This window comes from Phoenix dactylifera, unplaced genomic scaffold (assembly GCF_009389715.1).
Source record: "Phoenix dactylifera cultivar Barhee BC4 unplaced genomic scaffold, palm_55x_up_171113_PBpolish2nd_filt_p 000077F, whole genome shotgun sequence".
Lineage (NCBI taxonomy): Eukaryota > Viridiplantae > Streptophyta > Magnoliopsida > Arecales > Arecaceae > Phoenix > Phoenix dactylifera.
Genome location: NW_024067676.1, coordinates 587,810 through 606,342, shown reverse-complemented (window position 1 = coordinate 606,342; position 18,533 = coordinate 587,810). Strand labels below are relative to the sequence as shown.

The following is an 18,533-nucleotide window of genomic DNA, read 5'->3' as shown; positions in this document are numbered from 1 at the left end:
CGGATGGATCATACCTGACGAGTACAGATACATCAAATAAAGTCAAAAAATAGGATACCTTGGAGTGCCAGGGGCAACTCTCCATCTCCAGCCCATAGGGTACTGCCGGAGTGATAGGCTACATAAGCAGTCACCCAATCCGCAGTCCCATTAGCTTCGCGGTTTACATACTTGGCCTGAAAGGCCCCTCCATCCCTCATCATAGCCCTAATATTCCGGAGCAATAGGTGGTCACAGTCGTCACTCCTTGAACCCCATAAATTTCATGTTAGTGCAGTGCCTCTTGCCCTACTTTGGTGAATTGTGTGCTGACCGTGTATTTTATACATTTATAAGTCCACTTGCTGCAAATAAAAAATTTATGGACTTACTTTCCAACAAGTGTAAATATATTAAGCAAATGTCTATTTGATCATCTACCTTGACTTGTACTAGTGATACAAATAAATATTTCATATTTTTTAAACTTTTTTTTTTTGTGAAGGACTAAGGTTAGCGAAACCATTTTGAACCACTCGGTTTGGAGCATTTCGAGCTGTACTGGCGGCTTACCAGGACGGTTCTAACAAAAAAACTAAAACGCTGTCGTTGAAAGAAGAGAAGAAGAAAAGAAAAGAAAAGAGAGAGTGAGCGGGAGAGAGAGGGAGCCTGATGCTGGTGTGCATGGCGAAGAGCGTAGGAGAACCTTTGTTTCGTAGAAAATAAGAGTCCAGCTGCTGTAAAAAAATTTATGATTTTTAAGTGAAATCGGCGGACCTTCCTCTTTCTCTCCCTTCCTCCCTCCTCCGTTCGCTCTTTCTTTTTCTCTCGCTCTTTCTTTTTCTCTCTATTATGATCTTTTATGTTGGTACAGTACCGGCACAGCAAATCCTAAGAGGGACATCTACCCGGACCATAAATCGCTATCTCATATTAAGACAAGACACAGAAAAAATGCCATGCCTACGAGGAATGCGACTCATAGCCTACACATCGCACCAAGTCGAAGGAAAAATAGAAATTAACACTTTGGCTATCCTGGTGTCCCTCTCTCATGTGCATCATACGTATCTAAGGACTATTTATACGTAACTCCAATTTCAAAAAGGAAAAAAACGTTAAATTTTGTGACCCAACCAAGGATCCCAACAGTTACAGGTCAAGTTTGTAGTTGGTGAGGAGCTTTTCTAGGCATTTTCTCTGATTTGCATTCAAAGAAAGCTAAAGCTGTTTTAATCGAAATTGCCATTCTAGCTCCATGCATATCAAGTTTCTAGCATTTTCAATTATCAGAATCAAAACAGATCTTAAGATGAATGAACTGATTTTTTTACAAAATGAGAGCAGTTCACTAGTTATTAAAGTTAGCTTGAGCCATCAGGCTAACTTTTAGAATATAAAGTTTTGTTACCATTAACATTTCACCGTAGAACCTTCGAAAGCCAGCTCAGCCACATCATAAGAACTGACAGTATTAGACTTGTTGCAAGTTGGTCCTGGCACAAAATACATGCTCTTAAAAATGTAAGGAGATTCTTCAGCAGTTATACATTGGCTCTCAAATGAATTGGAAGCCTTCTGTTTTCTTAACGAAAACAGAAAAATTTGGGCTCCCATTTGCTAACACCACAAACAATTCAAGGCACTACACAAAAAAAAGAAAAAGACCCAGGAATTCTCATCTATAAGAAGATGAATATTAAGTGAACATCAAACACACGGAAGAAAAACCAAGGATGATGGCAACTCAGCAGATGTCTGTATTTCTACTGCTCCATTCTCATGCAATGAGATGACCATCTCCCCAAGCTCCATTAACATGATCGAGAAATAATCACCATACCTGCACTGATAGAAGAACTTCTGAAAATCACTGAGGTTCTCCGTAGCCATGTCCCAATTTGGTTCAACCTCCACCACCTGCCTAGAGACTTGCAGCCCCGTCAGAGTTTGCTTTGGACTTGGAATCAGAAAGAACTTATCACACCTTCTTTATATCCAGGAACTTTTGTTCTTGTTTGTGTTGAAGACCGGATTCATCTATTTTCCCATGCCTTATAACCAGCTCGGATTTCATCATAGCTAGCATCTTCCCTCACTGACAAAACAACATAGTGTGTCCTTTGGATGGAACTCTTGCCAATAAGAAACATGGCAGAAGCTTATTCTACCACCCTTTCAGACTTTCAGTGGGTATAGATGAAAATGATGAGGTAAAAAAGTGTAAATAATGAACTTCTAAAGATAAAAAACTGCAGCAAAGGAGCACAGAGGGTCACTTGGATTTGGTGGGTATTTGCTATCATGATACACTAATGATGGTCGACCATTTTCATGCTTGTAAGCCAACACACTTCCAATAACATGATATGACATGATACTGCAAGCGATTCATGTAGCATTCCATCAAGATGGCAAAATCACACAACAAAGATAAAGGAAGGTGGCTCAAGAATTGGACAAACAAATAATGCAAACAATTCTTGTTGGTAAATAGCAAGCATTACATTTTATGAGGAGAGTATGCAATCATGGGTTTATGTTTCAACATTGGTCTTTGCCTTTATTACAGTGCTTTGGAAATACGTGAAGTTACCAATATAAAAAATTGTTAATTCTTTATTTCTTTGTTTTCTGATGAGGCTATGGAAATCTTAAATCTTGCACTTGCCCGCTAAATTGATGAAATTAAATTGCATAAGCAACATTGCAGGAAGAGGATAAAAGAAAAAAAGAAAATTAAAAAGTTTGATAGGGGAATAGGTGAGCAAAGAAGCAGGACAATGACAAGAAGGACAAGTGGTAACTACTTTCTGGAAAATTCCACAAAGACCTGAAAAGCTTGTGGCCTTTGACCCAACCTACGAATCCCATAGGATTTCTAGCTCAATCATCCAAACAAGCTATAAAAGTAACGATGAACTTACAACATGCTCATAGTCAAGTTCTGGCTCGAGAATAATAGTGTACAAAGTGACTTTTTATGGTGGGGATGATGTAGAATGCTTAGAAGGGCTCGGTGCATAGTTTCTTTGAAATTAAAAGCATCATAACAATGAGAGCCATGCTTCATCGTAGTTTCCAACCCAGATTCCTATGCAAGTAATGAATTCGATAAATTAGTGTTTAAGATGACAACAATCTGTAGCACTTAGCATCAAGCTGAAATGGACAGATAAAATGCATCTAGGAGTTAAATCTTATTAATAATTTAATGCATCGTTAAAGCTTATTAAGAACACTAAGCATAGGTTGAAGCTAGCTATTTTTCATGCAAATTGAAAGCTCGCACCTCACAGCATATTACTGCTCCAAATTCTGCCTGAACAAAAGGAACAAGAAGGAAAACCAATAGGTAGTGACTCGCATATATGCATTAGAGCTCGTAACTTGCGTCTCATATACTTAAAGCTGACAACGTTTTCTAAACAAAAAGGCCCAACTCATTCTAGAGACCCAAGAATCAAATACACAACAAAAACAAACAGCATCAGATCTATGCTGCAGCAAAATCATTCTGAACTCTTCATTGGAACAAAACAGCAAACAATTACATGGCATCAAATCGAGAAAAGGATCTAAGAGCAAACTAGCATTCAATAGATTATACCTTGAGAAGGGAACGGAAGGGGAGAACCGAAGCAAGTAGGGGGTGGAAAACAGTGAGGACCAAGGGGACTGTGCCAGCCGGTGGTAAACTCACAGGAGTTGGAGCGCCGCCGGAGTGCAGAGAAAGAGATAACGGAGTGGAGGCGGAAAGGAGTTGTTTGGAGGCAGAGACGAGGCGGGCCACCGGAGGTGCAGCGACACCGACGGTGGCGGGTCGGCGAACGGGAAGAGGAGAGGAGAGAAAAAGAGAATAACGCAAAACGGTTGTGTTGGTTGGAGGTGGATGCCGATGAGAAACTTCTGTCGGGCCGGCGGTGACACAGCCGGAGGTCGATCGCCGCCGGAGACGCGGGAGAGGAGGAGATGGGGAAGAGATCGGATTAAAAAAGAGAACGTCTCGTGAAGGAGCGTCGCCAATGGGTCGGATCGGGTCGGGTCTAGAGCATACGAATCTTGATCCGTATCTTTCCCGACCCGATTTTGGGTGGTTTCAAATCCATATCCACTCACGTGTCGACCCTCTTGAATCGTATCGATTTGATCCGTTTTCCCCCTCTCGTACTATTTCCTAGAAATAAGGCATTTTAAATAAATTTTTGCTCCAAACGGCAGAGAATAATCATACAGAGAATATGTTCCGAAGTAGTCAGCGGCGCTTTCTTTACATCCAAACAGCACGTTAACAGAGTTGTCATTTTGTAGGAAAGTAAACTATGACCACACTAAGTACAGAAATGCAACAATGCATGTTTAGCAAATACAGTGCTCATCCAACCCTTAAGATCTTCACCTATTTCAGATTTCAAGTTGATTCCCAGAAACAGGCATATGCAACACAAGCATGAGATTGTCTGAACTTAAAAGGACAGCATTTTTTGGTTGAGAAAAGGTCCAGGCATTGAATAAGCTAGATCAAACATACATGCAAGTTGCTTTGAATGATGTCCTTAAGAGGTGGTTTAACTGCAGAAAACCTTTTTTTCTCCCTTAAAAATTTTGACTATTTCACTAAGATAATTCATCGTGCATCATATAAATTAGAGTAAGCACCTTGTATTAACAGAACCCAGCAACAGTTGGACATAGTTATCACACTCATGTCTATATGGTCTCAACAGTAACAGCTAAAAACCATGCCCTACAACAAACCGAGAATTTTGGCTGACAAAGGGCGGGCGATGATTTGCTAGTTGTTCGATCTTCTGGGAGCAAATTGAAGAATTCAATGGAGGAAGTACTTGAATCCAAATAATAGACCAGGTGCCATGGGCTTTGTCAGATCCAAGCAAGCAGTAGTTGTTTATATTCAATACCTTTCTATCGGAAATTCATTTCAAACGATTATCGGGAAGCATTGGGAGGTGTGAACTTTCCCACATACAAAACACCTTAATCAAATATCTGATCAACCAAAAAAAGTGGCCTCAAGCACCCATATGTGACTTGACTGTAAATTTATATTCAGAAGGGAAAAAAAGATAAAAGAATATTTATTGAGAAAGGATATCAGACTCATCACTGTCAGTCCATCTTCCATTCATATCTGAATTATGAATACCAATTACTCGCATGATACAGGGCCGGTGAAAATTAACTAGCAGCACTCCCATCTATAAAAAGATTGGAAGATCGCGGAGAAACAAGAGCAGATAAAATCAGCTCCTTGGAACTCTTCAATATTTCAAGGATACAAAAGCATCCATCACAGACTGACCGACTTATTATAAGTCAAAGCATGTGATTGTATGAGAAACAATTAGCCATTCTACCTGCAGTCACTGTTCAGATTTTCCGTTACCATCTTCTGGGGGCAATGACATGAACTGCACTATTCTCTGAACATGAGTACCATCAACTCTGAACTTGCTGGCAATGTCATTAATGTCCATGGGCCCTTGGTGCTCATCGGACTTACCTTGGTGAAGAAGGATGATTTGGCGCACTTGCTCAATAGTTAGAGTTCCCGGAGGCAGTGGTTTTTGCACACTTCCCCCAGCTTCTGCTTTTGAACTCCGAAGCTTTGGCATTGGTCTGTTGTATCTTTCTACTACAAAAGCCTGCAATTGAAGACTTACACACTAGTAAATAATCTTGACTTGATTCAACCAATGAAATGAAGTAATCTAATGCTCTCTATGCAAATCAGAAAACTTTAAGACCAAATATGCCACAACTGGAAGCAAGAAAATGAGATGATCGTCTTGTGCCATTTCTGCTTAGGGAAGTTGGTAAGCAGCCAAGTTTGGGCTTTATTGAAGACATAATATCAATGCAATTTTTTCTGACTTCTTATAACAGGAATTACAGGGTTAAAAGGCAAAGACATCATGAAACAGTTCCAATAGAAGGCAACTTCTCCATAATTCTTGAAAAATTGAGAATCACGGTCTACATTGCAATGTTTGATCCAAAGAGATAAAAACACTATTCACCTACAATTCAAATTTAATGAGAAAATAAAATAGTCAGCCACAAGGTCTGCCGAATTAGTACTGCCAAATCAGTAATAGGGCTTGTACCATCATTAATCAATAAGTTGAAATTTTTCTCCCTCTCTTACAAAATCCTAACCATTTATTCATCCTCCACATCACCTATCCTTACAAGGAGAGGAAGACCCAATCAAATTCCTCCATCTAACTTCTCTCCTCACCCTTAAATTAAACCCTATCCCCTTATCTTACCCGTTCCCTCTCTCCACTATTCTAGTTTTCCAAAGGAAAACAACCAAACAAAGACACCCTCCTTAAATCCTCACCATCCACCTCTTGAATCATCTGTTCATACCCTTTAGCCTTAAACCTTGTCATCTCAAATCCATCACAATCCTTAGATCTCCTAGGATTTAATCATGACCATCAAATTAAACCCCTTCATTTTGCACAATCCTATCCGTCAAAAGAAACATGCTCTCGTTAAATTCTCACCATCCACCTCTTCAATCCTCTCTTCATATCCCTTAGCCAATGAAATTTTGTCACCTCAAATCCATCATAACTCTTAGATTTCCTAGCATTAAATCACGTACATTGAACTAATTCCTCCCCTCACTATGCAAACCTAGCCCTCCAAAGAAACAAGCCCAAATAAAACATTCCTAGCCCTCCAAAGAAACAAGCCCAAATAAAACATTCTCCTATCATCTCACCATATCTCCCCTCCAACCCAAGAGTCAATAAGGAGAAGCTAGTTAATTCCCCTTTCCTAGCCTTAGGATTTGGAGCAACCTCGCCTTTCATTAAATCCTAGACCTAGAACCACTCACCTCTATCTATAAATACCTCTCTCTCCTCTTCCAAAATCTAACAAGAAACCCTAACAAGAAATCATAGAAAAATTCATGGATAAATCCCCTAGAATTAGGCCAGAATTTGGAAAATCTTTGGAAATTACCTCTCCAAAACCCTAGCCTTCCCCTCCCTCCTTCCATGCCACCATCCAAAAAACCCAACCTTAACCCTCCACCAGCCATTTGACAAGGAAGAAAGGAGCAAGAGAACCTCAAGTGCCTCACTTCTTCTCTCTTTTCTTTACATTTTGCCATGCATACATAGGAACCTAAGGGTGAGTTAACCTCCCTACAGGAGGGCTGGGGGAGATGTGCTCATAAGCCCTTCCTCACCATTAACTAGATCCTTGCCTATAGCCCTGACTATTAGATAAGTTCCCAGGGACTTAGCTGGGTGGCAACTCCATGACAAATCCTAGGACAAAGGAGTGTCCCGAACACTGAGTATTTGATATGTTTCCGACAGATTTTTGGAGCTCAAGGTGAGTGTTCAGGTGACACTGTCTGGAATGTTGGTCAACCCAAAAGCAATTTCTTTTTGAACTAAAGAAATCCACCTCCTTTAAAACTTTCTTCCAAAAATAATCCCAATGGACAAGCCCTCGGACGTAATGACAGAGAAATTCCAATGTTGGCCAACAACCCATTGAGCATAGACCAAACTCCCTAGATATACTTATTTCAGGAAGCAAGCATATATCAAGATCATGATTCCTTAAAATTTGCTTAAAATTATTTGAAAAGGAGGGTAGCAGTACCTCTAAAAATTCCATGAGAGGATTAACATTGGAAAATTTGGGTGGAACAGGAGGGTGGGACTTGCCTTTGCACCATCCAAGGTGATTGCAATTGATAGGTGAGTCACCATGTAAGCTCTTTCTTAGGCTGAACCTTGATGGAGGTTAGAGCCATATGATTAATAAACCCAGATTACTCCCCCCATCAGCTATTGATATGAAGCTAGTAGTCATGGCTTGAACATGGTAGGAGGAAGATGCTCGAATTATCCATCCTTCTTCTACCTCAATGGCTTCATGTCATGAAATAGTTGGAGTAGAAGATGATGTGGACATTCAATGGATGGCATCATGGAGAAGCATTAGATTGGAATGATGAATGCTTGGAGCGGACATGGGGCGTAGCTAGGGACTTCAATAGAAAGTACAGTTACCTCTATAAATTAGGATAAATGATTCAAGATGACATGCTAGGCTCAGATTTGGATATGGGGACAAACCTAAATTGCTAGGGCATGTTGATGTGGCCATGATGGGTGTATTTTTCCTTTTAGGTCACAGGCTCATTCTAGCACCCCGTAGATTTTAGGCTTGAGCCTTCATGGGCCATGGCCTCCAAAAAGCCATATACAATCAAAACATTAGGCTCCGGCTATGTAGGGGATCCACAGCTATCCTTGGACTGTTTTTGAGGAGAGAGCTTCCGCTTCTCCCTTTTGCCGTTGTTACTATTTGACAACACGTGGCCTCCCATTGTGATTTCCATGGATTGAGCAACAGCTGGATCATTATAAGCACATCTTCTCTGCCACAGTGGTAAAGCGAGAGCCTCCACCATCACTCACAAGTTTGTCCCCCACTATGGTGTAGTTACATGGCACACTATGATTTAAGGAGCCTCTAATCGTCCACCAATCATCATCATCCCCCTCCGTGTTGAAATTGGCTTGGGCTGCATGGTTATAGATATTCTCAGGAGTCAGAAATCTTACAAGAATACATAGTTATCCTAAAATGTACTATCCTTCTTGTTCCCTTTATTTTGGGTTTTACAATAGTTTCATTTGAAGTTCTCCTACTTTGAAGTTTGACCATTTTGACAATGTGCATAAGCAAGGTCCTATGGTTAATTATGAGCTCAAAAAGCTATGTGTGCATCCCAACCTTACAAACTCAGTTCTGTAATTCATGTTCAACAAACTGACCTTAGGCCCGCAGTGAATGTTTAGTTCCAACAAGTTTCAAACTTCTAATAATAAAATAAATGCATGTTATCATATCTTCTAATAATAAAATAAATGCATGTTATCATATCTTGAAACCAAGTCGCATAAACTGTACAAAAGCTCAGAATGAGTGTGAACACTAATGGAAACCAGAAAAGGTTGCAGTATTTGATCACCAAGCTGAGCTACATATTATAATTAAAAAAGGAAATCAATGAAAAACTGGAATGGCAAATTATGCATAGAAAATGATAAATATTATAGAATGAACAAGTAAGGTGGGGCTTGCCCCCATGGTTACACCCCTCTACTTAGCAACTAGAGGTTCTAGGTTTAATTTGGTTCATCCACAAAAATCTGGACTTGGATATTTAGTGCAGGTGGGTTTTCCTCCCGTTCTCTCAAAAAAATATAAAAGTGAATGCGGACTCCTTGGGTGCAAATTTATCACAATACAAATGAAACTTGTTCCTACTACTTGAGGATCAACCAATAAAATCTAACACACTCTCACCACCCTCAACCCCCACTCTCAGCAGATAGGGTCTTAAAATAGTTGAACTGTAACTCTATTTTGCTTGAAGAGTCTGGTGTTCAAGCAATAATCACAGGTATAATGCAATATGAGAAAATAAACAAATAGATACACCAAAAAGAAGACATCAAGATTACATGGCACCTAACGACCAACAGCTATGCCTCAGCCAAAAGATATCTGGGTGTCAACATTTGCTGAAATAATTAAAATATCACATTACAACTGTTTCAAAATTTTCTTCTTCATTAGAGATGGTCTTAATAAGATTTTATCTTGCAACTTCTTTTTCAAAGAAAAAGTGCATAGAGCTAGACCAAATATCAAGATATTGATCCATGCTACATGGCCAACCTAACAGGAGTCTCATATGTTAACATGACTGCAAAAACACCTCTTTTTTTAGCTTTGCAAATCCTAAAGTTATTGATGATGACTGTTTCTTTACTCTCATTTCTCTGACAGACAGAAACTCAAGATAAGCATGTAACTAATGAAAATTGAGAGCTGGCCAAGAAACAGGGAACAGAGTTTGTTAACCTCACCTCACCCATTTCTAGTTTCCCTCCAGGCCTTGACGTGATTCTCCCAACCATCTGCTTGAGCATTTCATCGTATGTTGGATCTCGTTCTTCCAGGACACCTTGGTAATCTTTATCCTTTGAAGTAACCTCTAGAACAAAAAGATATATGATGATGTCAATATAGATGCAGCTAGTTGACATTCTGAAAAGTTTAATCCAAATGACTGCAGATGGAACTAAATCAAAAGTCATTCTCAAGTCAATGTTAGGTAATGTAGGGCCTTTAGTGTTGTTTAAGGAAAGCAGTAGAGGAATCCTTCTTAAGTAACTCAATAAGCAAAGAGATATTGGAAGAAAGATTAGTTGCACAGAATCTTGTGAGCAGCATCAGTCTGTAGAGCTAAGTGATAACCTAAACTGACATTTATTTTGCAGCTAATAGCATATCTTTCTTCTTCTGTTGTTTTTGTAAACCGCATTCCATTCTTAAGTAGATTGTGCTACTCAGAAATAAAGGTTCCAAAAATATTAGAAAGTAAGCATAATTACAAGCAAAATAGATCAAGCTATGATCCATGATCCATGATCCATAAACATAGCCAATAAACCTTTTTTTCTAAAACTTTGGAAATCTTCTTTGTATATGGGTTCCAAAAATATAGGAAGTAAACATAAGTACAACCAAAACAAATCAAGCCATGTACCAACCCTTCCAACAAGCTTCATGAATCCTTCTTGACCAGTCATTCCTATTTCAAACTACATCAACACAGCAAGCTTTTTCAAGGACTTTATCATAAATTCCACCAATGTTATCTTATATATAATATCTTGTCCATTATCCTTTAGCACAGATGGAGCCCCCCTCCTAATCAAAGACTCCTCGAACTTTCCATATGAGTTAGAACTTCAACATTGTTATTGATTAGTAAAAGTTCCACCATTCCTGTAATTTACTCATCCTTGCCTCGTCAATCTGCCATATCCACCCAATCATTCTCACTTTTTTCACAATTCACTTGAGCCTATTTATTGTCTATTATTTTGATTTATTTGACATTGAGATCTTTTTTTTTGAGTTCGAACGACCTCAAGCCTGAAAGACACGTGGCAGTCACATGACGCACCTAAGTATCCACTGTGACACTATCAGGTTCATCTTTCCGTATATCTCCAATTTTGTACATAGATCTTAATTTTTTTCAAAAAAAAAAAGTGGGACATCGCATAGCCTTACATGTTGATTTCTGAGGCTCAACTTCTTTCCTTTTCGGGCCATGATAATTGCATTTCATAATTCCATTTAACTCTACAGACCTTAGATATTTATCTTTCATATTTGTCCCCAGGATTTCAGTTGAACATCCAAATGTGTCTTCCTCTTATCAAAGAAAGCCACGTCAACAGAGAGCATTCAACCGTGCCTTTCTCTGATCAACGAAGATTTTTATCATCAACAGATAACATTCAGTTCATCTATGACACATGTACAGCTGCATGGGAGAGCATAGTCGAAATTGCAGAGTACTGAGATTAATGCTTCCATGCTAAGACATTGCACATAAAAAAGCGTCGATGAAAATTAATAATTAGAGTGCTTTCACAATTGGCACCATATAAAAAGATGACCAATATTTACATAGTAAATGGAAGAAAGAAGAAAGGAAATATAACTATCAAGAGACAGGGGTAAAAGAAACAATGCTTTATAGGATCCTACTAGTACAAAAGGTTCGACCAGTGATGGCATGACTCATACAATAAATTCATCTAAGGGGGGGTACTGGAAGTTCATAAGCTTTTTACACATTGGCTGCGAATGATTCTGAGGTTCCTATTCTCGAGTGGAAGGGAAACCATTACCAGTCTCCCTTTTATTTTACATTATTAGTAGAAAAAGATGCAGGCAGTCATGTAAAATAAATTTTCCAAATAGAATATAGCTTTTGAAAAGTATGGGGAACCCAGAAATTTAATTTAATATCGAAGTTTGATTAACTGGTAAGTATCTTTATATGCAGCAAATTCGACGACTCCTAATTACCCTCCTTGTCACCTTCTTCTTTTCTCCTCCTCGTCCTCCTTTCTTTTACTTCTTTCTTTACTCTAATAACAGCAGCAATAAAATGAGCAAAAGCATAAAAAATTCTCAAAAGGGAGACCAAATCCTCCCATCAATCCTCAAGCTTCATATCAGACTCAAATTCCAAATTCAAGACCTCCCATTACGCGTCTTTCAATCCATATGTCTTTGAATCATAAACCTCGCCTCTACTACTAAATGAATTTTCTGAAGAAAAGAAACTCTTACAGTAACAAATAACAACAAATCGAACCCCCCCCCCCCCCCCCCCCCCCCAAAAAAAAAAAAGAAGAAGAAGAAATGGCTTCAGGTGCAGATCCCAGGGCCAGGTCTTATTCGCCATTTAAACTTCAAAACAGCCTAGTCGCGCTTCTATAAAAAAGGAAATTAAAAATCAAAAAGCAAAACCGCATACCTAGCATAGACTCGTCCTTGAAATCTTAACCAAGAAAAAAATCACATCATAAACAAACGAATTTGCCCAAAAAATAAGAAGGATTCGCGTCATTGTCAGCTCAAAAAGCACATCAAAGGGATCGATTGCTGGTCAGACCTGCATCGGAGATGCCGAGTCGATCCTGCCCCACCGTTGGGGAATCCGGCGGCTTCACCTGGGCCGCGGACGGCGGCGGCGGCGGCGGCCGCTCGGGGTTCTTGACCGGCGGCCTTGCCGGGTGGTCGGGCCGCGAAGGTGACGGCGGCGGCCGCTCGGGGTTCTTGACTGGCGGCCTTGCCGGGTGGTCGGGCCGGGACGGCCGCACCCTCCCCGTAACTCGCCGCAGGGCCTGTCCCATCCCCTCCCCACTTTTCTTCGTCCTTTCTATTCTACTCTAACTCCTATGGAAGCTTCAGCTATCGATCGCGAAGAAGAGAGAGATGGATGGAAAGGGAGAACGAACCGGGAACCGGTTCCAGCGAAGGAAGGTTCTAGTTCGCGGTGGCGCACGTGCCACGCCAGTGCTTCTCTGTAGTGCTGGGGTGCGTTAAGATTTTGAAACCTAAACCTAAGGGTCCTGACACGGTTCAACCCAACCTCCATTTGGGACATTTGAGAGCACCGAGTATATATGCTAGGGCTGCATACTGTTCTGGGTCAAATAATCTTGATTTGACCTCAGTTTTAGAATGGATAGTTTTGATTCCGGCTCTCAAATTGATTGGACTGATGCAGTTCCATGTTCTTTAATTCTTGTCTTCACAAATTTCTGCAAGAAAAAATTAGATATATAATCCATGAAGTGAAAGTGGATCTGACCATGCATCACTCCATCTAGATTCATCGCCTCTATGGCCATCGTGGCATTTGCTGCCATAGGCCACCTCTTCCTTCACCAGCATACCATAATCGTCAAGAGCACCCGTCCGGCCTCCCTTCCTCGCTTTCATGGTCATCACCCTCTCCATCATTGTCGTCCCGGCCACCGATGGCCCTTCGCCCTTCGCCAAAGCCCCATTGAAGCCTTGCCACCCCCTCACAACTGCGCCAGCACCGGTCCCCGTAGCTTCCGGCAATGATTGATCGTGACTAGCATCATCATCCTCAGCCACCTCGTTGTCTTTGCTCATTCCCGTTGTCGGCGACTCCTCACCATCTTGGCTTGACTGAGCCAAAGCCAAGTGCCCGCAAAGATCCACCGTCGAGATCTGGTATTCCATTCTCCATCAACCACTTTTCATTATCTCTGTTGCAAGGAAAGACAGCTACCTAACCTCCTCTCACTACAGCATGGCAACTGACCATCACCTTCGTCGTCAAGAAATTCCGCCGTCGATTGCCTCTTTTTTCTAAGAGGCTTTGCGATGCCATCCTCTTCTCTTAGCCAAACGGTTCCTTGCCACCACTGTCGCTACAATTAGGGCTTGGATCCAAGCCCTTACGAGAAGGAAGGAGGCCAGGTCAGATGCCCCAAGCGGGTCCGAAAGAAGATCCAACTCAAAACCAATTAATTCAAATCGAGCCTAGTCCAGTCAGCACCACATCAGCAAAACTACCACATTACCGACCACGTTATCGACACATTAACTGCAATATTCGATTCTTTGCTGCCACATCATTGGTGACACACTGACAGTGACACGTCAGCACTTTTGCCATATCGGCAGACATGACATCTAACACATTAGCATGCATTGCGAAATCATTCTATGACATCCGCCATATTGGCTACCACATTAGCATATATTGGCCACCTCATCATTTGGAGCTGGTTAGTCCGACTCACAGCATTGACTAGACCAGTTCAAACTGGTATGACTACTTTGACCACCTAGTTCACCCATTTTTGAACTAGTTCTGAACTGGTTTAGACCACTCCCCCTATGTTTTTAGGTGTGCTCTTTCCATTTTTAGCTTTGTTTGCCCTAATTTTGCCTCTATAACTGGTTTATTATATCAATTTCTCTGGTTCATCACTGCATATCCGCGAACATGAATGAATCTAATGACTCTATCTATTTTTACCATGTTAGATGTATTCAACGTATCGACTGACTCCATTAGCATGGAAAATTGCAAAATAACCCAAGCTCAATGATCCGAGATACAAACCCAAGTGGGAACAATAGGGCAATGGCAGCCAAACTGGGCTGCAGAGTATCTCACGGGCTTCAAATGGGTACGTTCACATACACCATGTGTAAATTGATTATTTGTGATCTAACCATTTTGAATAGTTTTGAATGCATAAGATCTACCTTTCATTGCTCACACCCTCTCCATAACCCAAGCCCTCGATCTATCCAGGCATGAACGCAGCTCCAGGCATGTAGAAAAATCCTAGCTCAGGCTAGGTTGAGGCAACAACCATGAGGCCAACTGCAAAAAATGACTGATCGGAGGATTCTCCTACATACTACTGATTACAATCCCCATGGGCTTGGCAAATCTCCCAGATTGTGACCATAGACGGAGTGTCATGCAAGTCTCACTAAGACCACCGACTATGCCACACTCAAGTGTTGCAGGTTGGGCATTAGCTGAAGCCTACGAGGCTAGGGAGTGAGCTTGGAACCTCCCTCAACGATATCTCAGAAGCAGCTAGAACCTCCATTTTACTGGCCAAGAGCCGATGAAAAGACCTAGTACATGCTAGGCTCGAATTAGAGGAAGCATGCTCGACCTGATCATTTAGATGCTAGCCACCGAAAAAATCCAATCAACAGAAGATCCGGTGAGCCAAACTCCTAACAACTCACCTCTTCAATCAGGAAATGGAGGCTGCGGGATGAGAAGACAAGTTCCAAGCATTGGCAGAGTTATCACAACCCACCAACCTCAGAGCTATGGTAGAGTGGGCGCGACCCACTAACCTGAAAGCGATGATAGAGCGGGCACGATGCATCGATCTAAAAACGACAATGAATGGGGGACAAAGGTCCGATCCAACCATAGACACTTTGAGCTTCCTAGAGTCTACATCTAGACACTTCAGCCTCAACACGTCGACCTCAACGTCAACAAGAAATAAGGCACGAGCAATCCGCCCAACCTTACCAGTCATGAGTGAAGCCAGCCAATGAATAGGGGGCAAGCACCTCGTAGCCAACCTTAGGCCATAACAGCTCTCAAGCTGATATCAGAGGACAACAATCTCAAGGAGCTAAACTCCTGCACCTCTTTAAACAATTGTAAGTGTTTGACTTTTGATTAAATTTTCACATAGAGAGGACCTAGATCCATCCAAGCAAGATGAGTTAACTACTTGCAGGAGGAAAGGCCAACCCATAGCAAGCCGATGAGCAGGAGCCGCCCAATGTATTTGGGGGGTCTAAGGTCGTTTTGTCTTTGAGGCCTTCCCTGTAGTGGGCCAGCATAAGGCGAGCTCACAGGGGGGATTTTTTTTTCCATTTGTCTTTGAGCCCTTTCTTGCAGCGGGCCTTCTTTGGGCCGGGGCCTTAGGCAACCGCCTCAGTCGCCTAAGGGTTGGGTCGGCCCTGCCGATGAGCCGACCCTGCATAGACTGACGAGCCAACCTCATACAAATTGTAGAGCTAACCTAAATGGCTCTCAACACAAAAAGCTAACCCTAACATCCCTCAAAACAAAAAGGTTATAGTAGCCCAAACTAGCTGAGGTTTGCACATCTGATCGCCTACAGTTAGCTAATCTACTTTATTCATCCGAGCTAGAGAAAACAGCTCAAGCTCGAAAGTGGGGAGTAAGTGATATAGTCTAAATTCAACCTGCCTATCAAGGGTCGATATGTGGCAAGCAATTTTAAACGTATTTGAATTTTAGGCAATTATAGGTCCACAATTAAAGGAAGCCACGCAAGGAAGGAGGTTATGGTGAAGTAAAAATCTCCCGCAAAATCCGATAAAATCGGATGCCAGGTCAGAAAATCAGTTTTAAAATTTTATCTATTTATTTATAACAGGTATAAATAAATAACATAACTATATTATGTTTACCATACCTCGGTCCCGCAGCGGAAGATTGATCGAGGTACTCTGGAACAGAATCTGGTACAGGGCCAAGTGCTGGATCAGATACTGGATCGGATGCTAGATCTGGTACTGGATCGGGAACTGGATCTGGAACTGGATCTGGTGCCGGATCTGGTACTGGTGGATCTGGTGCTATGCGAGGCCCGGATGTACGGACCCTCTACTTCACACGCACGCCAAGAAATGCAGGAAGGTAGGATGATGTCTGTATAGTGCAAAAACCTTTTTTGCAAATAAACCCCTGGAAGAAAAGAATTTCAAAAATTCTTTCTTCCCTTTTTTTTTCTTTTCTTTCTTTTCCTCTTTCTTCCCGTTTCCTTTTCCTCTCTTTTCAAGCTACTCAAAAGATCATGAATCTCCCCTCTCCCCAGATAAAATCTCTAGCAAAGAATGAAGAGAACCCCAGCCTATTTATAGGCAAAGAAAAGGCTGAACCAGGGAAGAGAAAACGCCAAACGATTCATGATTTAATTAAATTTTTTTGAACCGTTTGATTTCATTTAAATCAGCACTACATTAAAGAGTTTTGAAAACCGAAGAGACACGTCTCTTCGGATCTTCAAATGGTTGCAGGATGAGGAAGATCAAGCGGTCAATTTATGTGTTTCGAAGAAGGGAAAAACCGTGGTTCACGGGAGAACGTTTCAGCAGAAAAGTGGTTCACAGACTTGTGTGGACCGAAGAAGAAACACAGGAAACGAGTCATTTAATTCAGGAGGGCATCTAAGTAAATTCCCAATTCAAATTGATTTTTCTTAAATGGTTTAATTCAAATGGGCTGAATTAAAATGGGCTTGAGTCCATTATTGGTTCTAAACCAAATTGAAGACCAATTTGAAAGATTTTGGATCCGAAAAAATTCCACATGAATCTGATTCATGTGAACTCCAATTAGTTCAATTTTCAGATCAATCCGAGTCACACTTGGACTAGAATAAATATGGAATAAATCGTCATAAAGCCCAATTATATTTATTTGAATCCAATTCAAAACCATACTCAACAAATGAGCCCAAATCAATTTCAATTACATTAATTGAAACTTGATTAAGCCAGAATACAGACATAATCAAATACACATCCATGAAATTCAGTATGTACCTCATGTTCAGTGCTAGCTGAACATAGACAAAACCAAATCTCACATGACCCACAATTTAATTCTCAATTAAATTGGATCAAGTCCTTCCTACTTAACTTGACTTGTGTGCGTGACTCCGATAGGTTCGAACACTAAGCCGGTAGTACATGAACCACTTCATGCACTAATCGAGGTGACCATCTAGCAATGATATCCGACGTCCGGATAGGTCGAATATGCAAAGCAACATTCAAGAACCCATTCATATGGTTACCGCATAATTCATCCTTTTGACCAACGATGCTCAAGATGACCTAAAGTGAACTGTCATACTTTGGTCCGGTCATCCATATTGTATTTCAATTAATTAAATTTAAGTGACCAATCACTTGGTTTACCCTGGCCAAGGTTTTACTAAATTGAAACACAACGAAACATCAACTCCTATAATCTGGAGCGGTCAATCCCTTCTTGACTCATACACAGACTTCGCGAGTACTTGACTGCACCCAGCAACTTTTCAATATCTGAATTAGAAATTCAGATCGTTCAGTGCCAAAGTACAGTGAGTTGCTTGCAAGTCACCGTGATAGTCTCAGGTCTAAGGGATACTTATGCCCATATGCTTTGTGAGCTAACTCCCGACAGTGGAGTGCTCAACAGGTGAGTCACTGTTCAGCGACGATGTACTCCTACATCTCACCTATATGCCATACCAGTGTCTCCACACTCCTTGGTTAAGAGGACAACCAACTAAATGGCATACAACGACCTATACTTGACATAGCTATTGTCCAATTAATAGCTTGTCAATCGGTCGCGAACTAATTTAAGGACTAAATGATAAAACCTCCTTTATCCACTAAATTAGTCCTAAGGACTTCATCACAATACACAGGAGTTCCTATTTGAAGATGCAACACTTGTGATGAAAAGAGTGCCATAATAGATTTTATTATTCATTAAATAAAACATATACATTATTCTTACAATAAAAATTGGCTTTGGGACACAATTCCCAACA

The 18,533-nt window shown here is 41.0% G+C and overlaps 1 protein-coding gene and 1 pseudogene across 1 annotated transcript; both read right to left on the bottom strand.

Moving 5' to 3' along the window:
* Window positions 1-1,366: 1,366 nt before the first annotated feature.
* Window positions 1,367-4,916, bottom strand: LOC103715113 (annotated as a pseudogene).
* A 136-nt stretch (window positions 4,917-5,052) lies between these two features.
* On the bottom strand, window positions 5,053-12,945 carry LOC103715114 (ras-associated and pleckstrin homology domains-containing protein 1). The gene is made up of 3 exons (XM_008802644.3): window positions 12,536-12,945; window positions 9,921-10,048; window positions 5,053-5,645 (listed from the first exon to the last, which is right to left on the bottom strand). Exons 1-3 carry the CDS (start codon window positions 12,774-12,776, stop codon window positions 5,364-5,366), a joined length of 651 nt encoding a protein of 216 aa, XP_008800866.2. The 5' UTR covers window positions 12,777-12,945; the 3' UTR covers window positions 5,053-5,363.
* Window positions 12,946-18,533: the final 5,588 nt, after the last annotated feature.

What these genes read in the sequence shown, in the direction of transcription:
- LOC103715114 (XM_008802644.3), bottom strand. Translation starts at nt 12,776, where the DNA reads ATGGGACAGGCCCTGCGGCGAGTTACGGGGAGGGTGCGGCCGTCCCGG. An exon ending in ACTCGGCATCTCCGATGCAG is followed by an intron (nt 10,049 to 12,535) that starts GTCTGACCAGCA and finishes TTTTTGTTCTAG; the next exon opens with AGGTTACTTCAAAGGATAAA. An exon ending in GGAAACTAGAAATGGGTGAG is followed by an intron (nt 5,646 to 9,920) that starts GTGAGGTTAACA and finishes CTTCAATTGCAG; the next exon opens with GCTTTTGTAGTAGAAAGATA.